Source organism: Calidris pugnax, unplaced genomic scaffold (genome assembly GCF_001431845.1).
Source record: "Calidris pugnax isolate Ruff unplaced genomic scaffold, ASM143184v1 scaffold28, whole genome shotgun sequence".
In the NCBI taxonomy this organism is placed as follows: domain Eukaryota; kingdom Metazoa; phylum Chordata; class Aves; order Charadriiformes; family Scolopacidae; genus Calidris; species Calidris pugnax.
Window position 1 is genome coordinate 6,886,450 of NW_015090842.1, and position 12,027 is coordinate 6,898,476.

The 12,027-nt window shown below is 39.5% G+C and overlaps 1 protein-coding gene across 1 annotated transcript in view; it reads left to right on the forward strand.

Moving 5' to 3' along the window:
• Nucleotides 1–12,027, forward strand: part of CDH13 (cadherin 13) — a 465,789-nt gene that overhangs the window by 382,775 nt on the left and 70,987 nt on the right. The window contains exon 8 of the mRNA XM_014942408.1: nucleotides 3,214–3,354. Coding sequence (XP_014797894.1) covers nucleotides 3,214–3,354 — 141 coding nt within the window. The remainder of the gene's footprint in view (nucleotides 1–3,213; nucleotides 3,355–12,027) is intronic.

Below are 12,027 nucleotides of genomic sequence, written 5' to 3' on the forward strand. Positions count from 1 at the left end.
ATGTTCATTTATTAAAATAATCTATTATCCTTCTTAGCTGTAGATCTACTTTGTTGAGAGTTGTTACATATTTATATTGCTAACATCTCAATCTCCAAATAGTATTAATTGGATTGTTTTTGCAAGAGTGTGCTTTAGGGTCTAGGTTGCAGAGAAGGTTGGCTTTGAGAAGCAGGGGGCCTGGGTTTGGGGACAGGCAATGTCATGGTGGGACAGCAGTCTGAGCAAGTGTGGGGTCCCAAAATGCTACTAACAGTGGGTGCTGCGTTTATCCCTTACCTCCACAGCGTAGCAGGGATGGAGATGGGGGAGGAAGGCTGCTTTTCTCCTCTATTGCCCCCCTCCAGGAGCACTCATTTCTCTCAAGGTGGGAGCCAGTGCAGGGACAGACCGTTCTGGGGTAAAAGACCGGAGCACTGTGAAGAGGGAAAAGACAAGGAGTTTCCATAACATCTTGCAGTGCAGCCCCTACCCGGGGGGATGTCCCCAGCACAGATTCCACCCTGACCCTCCACAGCATCATCAGCTGAGGAACAGGGTTTCTAAGAGCACAGTAAGAGCTCTGTCCACAGATCCCCGCTCTTGTGTCCCAGGATTTACCAGTAGTGTGATAAATCACACAGACCCAAATAATTGCTTCTAGTGCCTGAATTAATTGGGCTATAAGTATGGCAAATGCTAAAAAGTCCTTTACATGCAATCTCCTAGTGTAAAGAGAGCGTCTGATGGGAACATGCCTCTGCTCTCAGGTTTGGATCTGTTAGGAGTTGCTTTCTTTAACAAAGCAAATATTTGGTGACAGAACTTGATGTAGAAAGTGCTGCATAGCTGGAAAGTGTGAAGTGTTCATAATGATATGAAACACTACTCAACATTTGATGTTTTTCACATTCCATTGCAAGCTTAAACATTGGACTTCTGTCACAGAAATTTCTGCTGCAGTAGACACAATTTCTAGCATAAATGGGCTTGCTTTCAATAGAAAATGGGACAGTTTTCAAAGGAAAAAAGGCCAATTTGTGAGTAAAAATGGTCTTCTTTCTGAGCAGAGGCTTATAAACATGAAGTGATAAATGGCTTTGCAAGTTTTCCATACAATAATAACAACTTCCTAATCAAAATAATGAAAAAGTTGCATCCAGGGGAGGGGAGAGAAGCTCCATTCAGATTTAAATGCATTCAAAACATTTTAGAAAATAAATATATGAAAACTGTAGGTTTTGTTCCACTCTATAATCTGAATTTATGTTGGAGACATGTCAGTAATATTTCTTTGCGTATATTTATATGATGTTATAAATCAAACTCCTGTTCTGGGTTCGCTGCCTTCTGAGATTAATTTCATGCAATAATGTTGGAAGACTCAAGGAAATACATTTTTTAGGATCCCCTAAGTAGCAGTGGCATCTGATTTTTTTAGCATTCCATATGTTTTTAGAACTAAATATATCTTCCAGCTTGATTTATTGGTTTTACGTGCAAATATATTGGTTCATAATAGCTGATCTGATGAGCAACTGATACAGTTTCTTCTCTCATGTGCTAAAAATGCTTTAAGATCTAAGTACTAAGGAGTTGGGATCTCCTCCTTACCTGTGCTCCAAGAAAGGTGTTGTGACGTCCCCAGGAAAATGTATCATGCAAAATGCACTATTTAATGAACGCTTCCAAAATGCTTAGCCACAGAGAAGATTGTGTGGCATGAGAGGTTGCTTTGCTAAGATGGAGATGAGAAATCAGTCTTTTAAAATGTTAAATGGTGAGATACAGGCTGGGGGATGAATGGATTGGGAGCAGCCCTGCAGAGAAGGACTTGGGGGTACTGGTGGATGAAAAGCTGGACGTGAGCTTGTCATAACTGTTCTGTGCTATACAGAGTCTCACACCAGTTGCCTCCCTGCATGTTAATTCTCCAGAAAAGTGTTAGATGAAGGACACAGAATGGGTGATGTCAAAGGCATGTAGCCTTGGTTCTTGTAAAACCAATTGTCTGGTAGAGCTGGTCTGAGGTTAAGAAGCCCTCTAGCAGTGGTGCCTCAGCCCCTTTCTGGCATTGTTATGTCACTTTGCCCCTGAGATCCAGACTTAGTTTCCAAGGAATGTTTGAAAAAACATTCCTAAGTGCATGTGATATCCTTACCATGTATTTTTAAAGGTGACTGCAGCACTTTCCCATCTGTGTCCTCCATTGATGATGCAGCACATATGGTCTTTGGGCAGATGGTTCCATATAAGGCAGCCATACAAATGGGGAAAATACTCATTTTAATTAGATGCCCAGTTTTGTCTCCAGTGAAATCCGTGTCAAAATTCTCTATGAGGAGCAGGTTCTGATGCTGGTAATAGCCCCCTTTGATAGGATGTATTACTACCATTGTCCAGCTTGCAAACAGATGTGCTTTCATGCCTGATGTGAGAGAAGTGAATTAGAAATGCTGTCACGTTCCCATTGCAGAACGGTGGCCACAAATTTCTTTTTCCAAGTTATGGCTGTCTTTTGGGGGAGGGTTTGCATGAAATTAAGGATGGCTTTTGCTATGGTCCTATGCTGTATGGTTCTATGATAGGTAGGCAGTCAGATAAGTAACCATGACATAGTAATTGGATATTATAGATGTAAATCGTTAATGTTACTATACACGTTTGCTTTGTGCAATAACTGGTGGGTTTTGCCAATTTTAGAAACTGCTTTCTTGTTTCTTACAGTGAAGCAAACTTAGATTACTATTCTAAATGCTAATACACAGAATGAATGTGATTTAATAAAATAAAGTGAATTTATATGTAGATTGTGACATTAGTATTTAATTATGTACCTATCATAATACTGATGAAGCAAGCTGCTAAATATTGGTGCACTGAAGTGAGATTTTCCTCTTAAAGAGCAGCTATATATTAATTTCTCTCCTCTTTCCTAATCTCCTTAAATAACAGGATAGATTATGTACTGTTTACCAATGTTCACCTGTATTCCTTCATACTGGATTTCAAATAAGGTTTCTATTGTAGCAGCTGAAGTTCATAGAAGGATGTGCTGTTTTGGTAAAACACTGTGGTAACAGATCTGTTTCTATACTATGTTTTATCAGGCCAAATTGAGTTTTAGATTTTCTTAATTTATTCTGTTAATGTGAATTAAAAGTAGTATGCAATCAGTTGTGGGTTGTTGTTTGTTTGTTTGTTTTAAATTTTCATTTTCTGTTATTTTTTCAGACTATGGAAACCCCAAAATACGAGCTAGTTATAGAAGCTAAGGATATGGGCGGTCTTGATGTGGGACTAACTGGCACAGCAACTGCCACTATTCTTATTGATGACAAAAATGACCATCCACCAGAATTTACCAAGAAGGAGGTAAGAGTTTGCCATCTGTGTTCTACAAAATGGTGCATGTACTTGTTTCTAAATATAAAAATGTTCCTTAATGGAAGAAAATACTTAAAGGCATCTTTTTAGCTTGATGAGACAGACTTTTCTGGAGCTGCTATTTTCTTCTTCTACATTAATAAATTTGTATGCATCCTTTCCAAAACAAAATGCAACCAGAAGGTAAAAATTATGTCAAGAGATATCATTCAGAAGTTAGCTAGCAGGATGAAAACCTGTAAAATGACTTTGCTAGTGGTAACGTTCTACTTTTGCTCATATGGAAGAAAATAGATAATTTGCTCCTGCCTGTGTTCTATTTTAGGGCTTTTGATGGTCAGAAACATGGATGAAAGCAACATGTTTTGTCCTAGCTTCAGTAATTCACCTGTGAGACAGCTAGTGTTGAGAGTTCTGTAACGACAGCTCTAGTCCTAAAAGCTTTAAATTTAACCTGTAGGTGGAATTTGCAAGGAAAGTTTTTTCCCTGTAAGATGAATTCAAGATTGCTGCTATCCTCCTTCTCTCTAAAGATATTTTCTCTCAATGCCTTTATCCCTTTTATAAAACAAATGCTTACTTACTGGCCTGTTTTTTCTTCTGTTAGTATAATTTCTACCTAAAATAGCTCTGCTTTTATTTGTCATATGCTGTTGATGCAGCTACATTAAGTCAAATTTTCAATGCGTTCTCTTCATCTGTAAGCACAGGGGCCAAATTCCTTATCTGACATGGTAAAAGGCAATGAATTTATGAGAGCTGGACTTGTACCCCAGACTGTGCACTAAATGGTGTTTTATAGAATGTAGAATGCATCGTTATATATATTAATAAAGCTATATATGATTTCAATAATATTTACTGTGCAAAGCATTTGACAGTCCTGCACAACATCCTTGTTTCTAATTTGAGAGACGTGGATTTGACAGATGGACCGCTTGGTGGATAAGGAATTGGCTGAACAGCCAGAGGTGTGGCCAATGGCTTGATGTCCAAGTGGAGACCTGTGAAGAGTGTTGTTCTTCAGGGGTCGGTACTGGGACCGGTGTTAAGTTTAATATCTTTATAAGTGACATGGACAGTGGGATTGAATGCACCCTCAGCAAGTTTGCCAATGACACCAAGCTGTGTGGTGCAGTTGACACACTGGAGGGAAGAGGTGCCATGGAGAGGGACCTGGACAGGCCGGGCCCGTTTGAACCTCATGAAGTTCAATAAGGCCAAGTGCAGGATCCTGGGTTGGATCCTGGACCCAACCCCTGGGTTGGGACAATCCCAAGCACAAATACAAGCTGGGCATAGAACAGATTGAGAGGAGCCCTGAGGAGAAGGGCTTGAGGGTGTTGGCTGATGAAACATGACCTGGGAGTGTGCACTCACAGCCCAGAAAGCCAACCTATCCTGTGCTGCATCAAAAACGGTGTGTCCTGCAAGTTGAGGGAGGTGACTCTGTTCCTCTGCTCCTCTCTGGTGAGACCCCGCCTGGAGTACTTCATCCAGCTCTGTTGTCCTCAAGCACAGAACAGAAATGGACTTGTTGGAATGGGTCCAGAGGAGAGCCACAAAGATGCTGATGAAACATGACCTGGGAGTGTGCACTCACAGCCCAGAAAGCCAACCTATCCTGTGCTGCATCAAAAACGGTGTGTCCTGCAAGTTGAGGGAGGTGACTCTGTTCCTCTGCTCCTCTCTGGTGAGACCCCGCCTGGAGTACTTCATCCAGCTCTGTTGTCCTCAAGCACAGAACAGAAATGGACTTGTTGGAATGGGTCCAGAGGAGAGCCACAAAGATGATCAGAGGGCTGGAGCAACAATCCTGTGAAGACAGGCTGAGAGAGTTGGAGTTGTTCAACCTGGAGAAAAGAAGGCTCCAGGGAGACCTTATAGCAGCTTTCCAGTACCTAAAGGGGGCCTACAGGAAAGATGAGGAAGGACTCTTTATCAGGGAATGGAGTGATAGGATGAGGGGTAATGGCTTTAAACTGAAAGTGGGGAGATTTAGATTAGATATTAGGAAGAAATTCTTTACTGTGTGGATGGTGAGACACTGGCGCAGGTTGCCCAGAGAGGCTATGGATGCCCCATCCCTGGAGGTGTTCAAGGCCAGGCTGGACAGGGCTTTGAGCAGCCTTGTCTAGTGGAAGGTGTACCTGCCCATGGCAGGTGCCTTGGAAAAAGATGATCTTTAAGGTCTCTTCCAACTCAAATGATTCTGTGAATGCTGAGGGAGAAGGTTAATGATTTTTCATAGCTTTCTCCAAATTTGAAAATTTCTATATATTTCTATTTCCAAGAAGTCTTACATGTCTTAAGAGATATTTCTTTGAGTCTTCAGAGCAAGGCAATGTTAGTCATGACGAGCGTGTCTCTGTCCATTGCAGATTAGTTTTATCTTTTGATACTTCAGCAACCTCTTCCTCTTTTTTTCTCTGGAAATAAATTTATGGATCTACGCCTAAGCAATGGGGTATTCCTATTTGCTGTATCTATTCCTTGGAAGTCAGGTCCTAACACAACTACTCTAAACGCTCATTAACGATCTTTACTTGATGTTTTCAGAGTGGTCTAAATGCTCCTTTGTTGCTGTACGCAGTTTTGCAGTAGCCTCTACTGGGTTTATGTAGATCTTGCTGAAAGAGGAAGTATTTATCTCGTGGATCTATTGTTTCTTCTGCTATTTTTTCCCCCTGCCTACCACACCCGTGCCATTCTGATGCAGTTGTGGCCTTTGTGCTTAGGGAAATATTCACTGATGGTGTGTCAGAGCATAATCAGAGAAGAAGCTGAGCAAGGCTGGCTGTGATCCAACATAGCACTTCCATTAACTTCAGAGGAATAGTTTAAGCCCTTGAGGTTATAAGTATGTGTCATGTACTTTGATGGGTTAATGTATGAGACGCTGCTTTGTGGGATTCAGCCCAGTTAATTATTTTGTTACTACCCCATCACTCTACACACCTCCCAAATACCTGCTTTGTTCTTTTTCACATCTATACTTACCCTTACTGTTCATAATAGGCTCTGAGCAGTGCAAAAATCCATTCAGACATGCAAACAGTACCCTGTTCCCTTCGGGGGTTTAAGTAATTTCATCTTTAATGCCTAAAAGAGTAATGTTTTAAGAGCTCCTCAAAAAATCCCAGGTGAGGTAACAAGGTCTACCTTTTAAAAGGTCACAATGGCTGGGATATTGTGCCAGATTTAAATTATAGAGAATGAAAATAGAGATACTTGTAAAGTTAGTGGCCTCTTTTTCAGGAATTTTTTAAAATTTATAGCCCTATTTCTAGCATATTAAAAAGTTTTTAAATAATTTTTGTGAATTACAACTGAATACAATGTGTAGTTTGTATGACAAAGAGCAAATTGGCATTTCCTTTCAGCAAGTTAAAGGCTTAGGCTCAACTTTTGTTCAGCAGCAAGGGATTACTTATGTGAAAGTAAGAAATGAAGCAAAGCAAGGAGCAGGAATTGATCATTCTGGAAAATCTAATACCCGATTTGTGTGCTGCAGGATACTCAAATTGTGTGGGAATGAGTTAAACTGGGTGAATGCTAATGGTGTTGAGTGTTGGTTTTATACCTAGCATGTTAAGAAAAATGAGAATTATTTTCTTGTGTCACTTTAACAATTGGGGACAGACAACTGTAGTGTTGTATGAATGCAAAGCAGTGATTTTAGTCTACAGTTATTGTCACCGCAGTTCAAGTGTGGTGAAAAACTAGTAACATAACATCTGCTGGAAGCCACAAGCTGGCAAATACTTTCCTGTATCTGTTCCTGTAGGCATGGTTCTGCCCAGACCTTCCCTAAGACTCAGAGGAGGAAAAAACGTTGTTTTAATATGACAGCAGTATGGATTTCACCCCTTCCTGTTTATTCTTCCTCTGCCAAAAAATAGTACAACAAATCTTACTTCTGGTCTTATACCATTACTGAATGCTCAAAAATGGGATTCCACTGAGTATTTTTGCCTACCTTCTGACTTCTCTTCTGATTTTTTTTTTAAGTATCTGTTGCCAAAGTAGAAGCTTCCATTGCTGCTCTTTATTTTTCCTTAATATCGGATATATTGTCTTTCCTTAGTAGATGCAACCAAGTGCTTAAGAGAAGAATGCAGTGCTGTGGCTTAAGTAATACTTTATTTTTCCTGAATATCGGATATATTGTCTTTCCTTAGTAGATGCAACCAAGTGCTTAAGAGAAGAATGCAGTGCTGTGGCTTAAGGGGATGATTTTTCTACAGTCCACCTAGTTCTCATATCTGTCCTTCACCTCAGATTTGGGACAGCAGCATATCCCTAGTCATACATTGAAAAGTAGTGGGACTTGTCAAAGTCACTTGCTCATTAGAAGGAGACTTCATTTGGCCAGGGAACAATCTCATGCTGTCACTTGCTCATTAGAAAGAGACTTCATTTGGCCAGGGAACAATCTCATTCTTGAGAGAGTTCTTCTTTTTGCCACTTCCATCCTCACCTTCAACTTCATCCATTTCTGGGACAAAGTAATGCAAAATAGGAAGAATTCTGTCACCTCAGAAGAGTAGGACTTTGGAAAATATTTTTCCTAGTTTATATTTTAGGAATATATTATCTTAGAAATGAATTTACCAGTTATATAAAGAAGCTTGCCTCCTGTGAACAGAAGAAAATTTGTGTAATTTGAAAAAACATCACTAGAGTGAAATTTGAGACATACTAGTGCTGAGTCTTAAGTGAAAAATATGATTTGCTCACATTTTGAATATCTTCTGATAAATGGTTTATAAAAGAGTAATAAATGACTAATGTGTGCTTTAATAAATGATTCATCAATTCCTATAGAGACCTGTAAGTGTATAGGTTGCTTGTCACCGTGATTTATGATGACTTCCAGCACTGTCTTCTGATTCAGTTGTGCTACCCACTGGGGTAAAACAGCCCCTGGAGTACAATATGTATCTCAGTCTGCTCATGGTTCAAAGAGGATATGAGACTTTCAGAGCACCATCTGGAGAGATTTATTTTTTAGCTCAGGCTTGTAGTTTTGAGAGTCCCCGTCTTGATTCTTGGTATTGGCTAAATCATATTGAGGAACAAACACTGAGCTAAAAGCACTTTTAAGGCTCCTCCTGGCTCTTTCTTCCATATTTCTTTTACAAAACTTTCACTCGTAGACCTGATACTATGATATTCCATGCTAGACAAACCTTAACAACGCAGACCAGATCTGTCCATTCAGTTTGCACATTAAAAAACAAGTCTCACCTCCTCTTCTGTGATGTGAAAGTCCTGGTCATCCTTATCTTGTCTTACAGGGAAAATGTTGCCCTTTGGGACTCCTAATTAATCTTACTCCTTTCTCTGTGGGTCTTGCCAGTGATCTGGACCCTGTCTTTGGACACCAACAGTCTGTTAATGGTAGATGATTCCCCTGTTACTCCCTCCTCTGGAGCCTTACAACTGAGCAGAGGAGGGCTGTCCTTGGATGAACGCACACTTCAGGAGCATGGCCAGAGAACTACCCCTCTTTCACTTCCCTGTTGGAAGGGAAGTCGGGGTGTAAACCAGACTAACAGAGGCAAAAGACCATCAGGATCTCAGCCAGCCAGGTTGGCTCAGCAAGATGATGAGAACAAGCTGAGTTGTGTATTTTTTTTCCCATTTCACCTACCATTCTTTCATGCTGGATGTTGGAAGGGCAGATGACTGAGCTGAGGGACTTGAGCAGTGATAAGCAGATCTGAACAGGTGAGAAGAAGCTGTTGCCAGGCTAAGAGTTAAGAAATAGGGCTGTGCTATGTTGTGGGAACCAGTCTTTAAATTCTAGCAGCCTATTCAAATTGGAGCAAACAGTCTCCAGTACTGCTTCATCACGATGAATAGTTTTGTGGAATGGATAAAGCCATTTTAGCAAAATCACATGAACAAAATGCACATTGGAATTTCCATTTGGCTCTATTTTTGGACTGTGAGACAATTTACATGGAGAAAAAGCAGCGTTCATACAGAAACTCAGCAGAGCAGGACAAAGCTTCTACAGCTGTTAGTAAACTTTGGCATAAAGAACAGCTTCAGAATGGCTAGGGATGAGCACTTTGGCCATCCTTGTTTTTTCTAGAGCTGTAAATACAGCTAGCAAGGCTCCTGAATCCTATCTTACCCTTCAGAAACTCCTCTACAGTAGATAAATATTTGCATTGAACTTTTAAGTCAGCTCTACTTCCACTTTATACTCTTGTAGCAGTTCACGAACACACTTGACATATCTGAAGCTCCAAGTGCCCAAAAAGCTACTTGAAAAAAAATGAAATATATTACCTGGTATATTTTCCAGATGTGAAAGGCAGAATTCAAAGATAATTTCTCTGGTCATGGAAAATAGAGGAAACATGATCAAGGCAGGATTGCTCTTCCTACGTCATCCTCCTAACATACGTCTCGCCTGTTCTTAAAACATCCAGAGATCGAGATTCCTTTGCTAGAGTGTAAAATCATTACATCTTCTGTTTTCTCATAGATATGGAGGACAGATTATGCCCTTAATATCATTTTTATCAGGATCATGCATGAAGACAACAAATTTGCAACTCGGGATACATTGCCTATTTCTTAAAATAAACAAATAGCTCTTGTGTTAAACCTGTGACACTCATGTTTTTCCCCACAAATATTAACCTACCAGTTTTGCTGAAAGCAGAAGAGATCAAGTTGTCCCATAACTGACTTGTGTTCCTTCATGTTTAAGGCAAGGCAAAGATGTAGTTGAATATGTGTTTCTACTGCAGTCTATTTGCGAAGTACCTATTAATTTAGTTTAGAGATTATCTATTAGTCAAATGAAAAGCTGTGTATTAAATCCATGTGAAAGGAAACAAGTATCTAAAATAGTGATAAATATTTTCTAAGTCAAGACTGTGAGCATTCTGTTCTCACTGCAAAAATAACACAATATTTGAAATCTTTAGTAAAGTTCTCTTAACTGTACCATTTCTTCATGGTCACTGCTTTCAGTCTTAGCTGTCATGAGCTGCAGGACAGATTTTCAAAAGCACATAAGCAGTTTAGGAATCTAAGTATCTAAATAACATCAGCATTTAGACGTTATTTTTTTCCAAAATAATTTTAAATGTCAAAGATAAAAAAGAAGAGCTTGTTGGACTTAAAAAATAGGTGTAAAGACATCTAATTCCCACTGGGGTTTAATAAGCTGACTGTAGAAGCATAGATTGCTTGGGATCTCAGGATCCCAAATGTCTGTCTATCTTCTAAACTTAATCACTTTCAAATAACTTGGAAAAATACCTGTGATCAAGAAGAACGTTTGTTAATACTTCTGAGTTGTGTTGTGGTGGTACCAACCTAAAGGACATCTGGAAGACTTATTTAAACAATCTGGCTATCTGAATAATGAAATTACCTTTTTGTTATTCTTTTCTTCTTCTTCAATATTATATGTCAGTTCTTATCAGAATTTGCTGGTTCGAGTTTTCTCATGTGATGAGAAATGCTCAGCACCACTCAGGATTGAATCACCAATGACCTTAAAACAAATACTCTGCTGCAGCAGTGTGAGCAAGAATGGAATAATTTTAGAGAGAGAAAACAAAACAAATACGTTCATTCTGTGCGTTGACTGAAATAGAGGACCGTTCAGCAAAGAACAGAGTTTGGAGGACCAGTGTTTCCTGTAGTCATCCAGATTCATACTGTGTACATAATAATTTGTATTCATGTGGCTTTCAGCAAGCTATCTGCATAACCAGTGTAAGCACTTTGTTCAAGAACTTTTGCAAAATATGTTTAACACTGAGTCCATCCACTTATCACATAATTAGAGCTGGATGCACAGCATAGCAGTAGGCAGCAGACTTCTACATTTATCTTTGCTTGCGAGGGGTGAGTTCATTGCTTTGTTTCTCTCCACCAAGGTCATGAAATACATGAAGTTGTCTATTTAATCTCCAGATAAACACATTTCAGTGGTACATAAAACAACAGAGTGCCTGCTTTATAATCTGAAAGCAGCTGAGAAACACTTGTATAAGTACAGGAAAGGTTCTATGAATAGAAATGATCATTCAAACAGTGTGAAATTGGGGAGGAACACAAAGGCACTTCACTGCTTCTCCAGATCTGATTTTTTCCCAACATTCTTGTTCTTGAAGTCAGCTCACATAGTAAACTTATATTTTTGCCAGTCATTTTTTTTTCCTCTTTTCTCATTTTCTGTGCTCCTTTCCTGCTCTTTGTTTAGTTTCCCTGATTTGTTATGATCAGTTGATCTGAGCAGTCCTGAAACAAACTTCTGTGTGAGTCCTTGCCTTTTGTAACCCTTTGGTTATGCTTGGAAGGTCAGCAGCAACTCAGTGGTAATAACAGCAATTCTCACTACAGCTGGTAAATTCTCACCACAAAACCATTCCAGTGCTGACTATCCTCTGAAGACTTCGTCCATCTGCTTCCACTAACAGCAAATATCCAAACACCACGAGCAACAAAAAAGACATAAACCCACAATTTATTGCTCTCTTCTACAAGAAGTGAAGGTTAATGTGTTTCCTCAATGTGGTCTATGAAGTGTGAACTTTACCATAGATATTAAGGTCTGAATTACAAAACAAACAGTAGCAGTAAGAGTTTTGACTACATCTAGCACAAATACATTTGGGTAAGTAA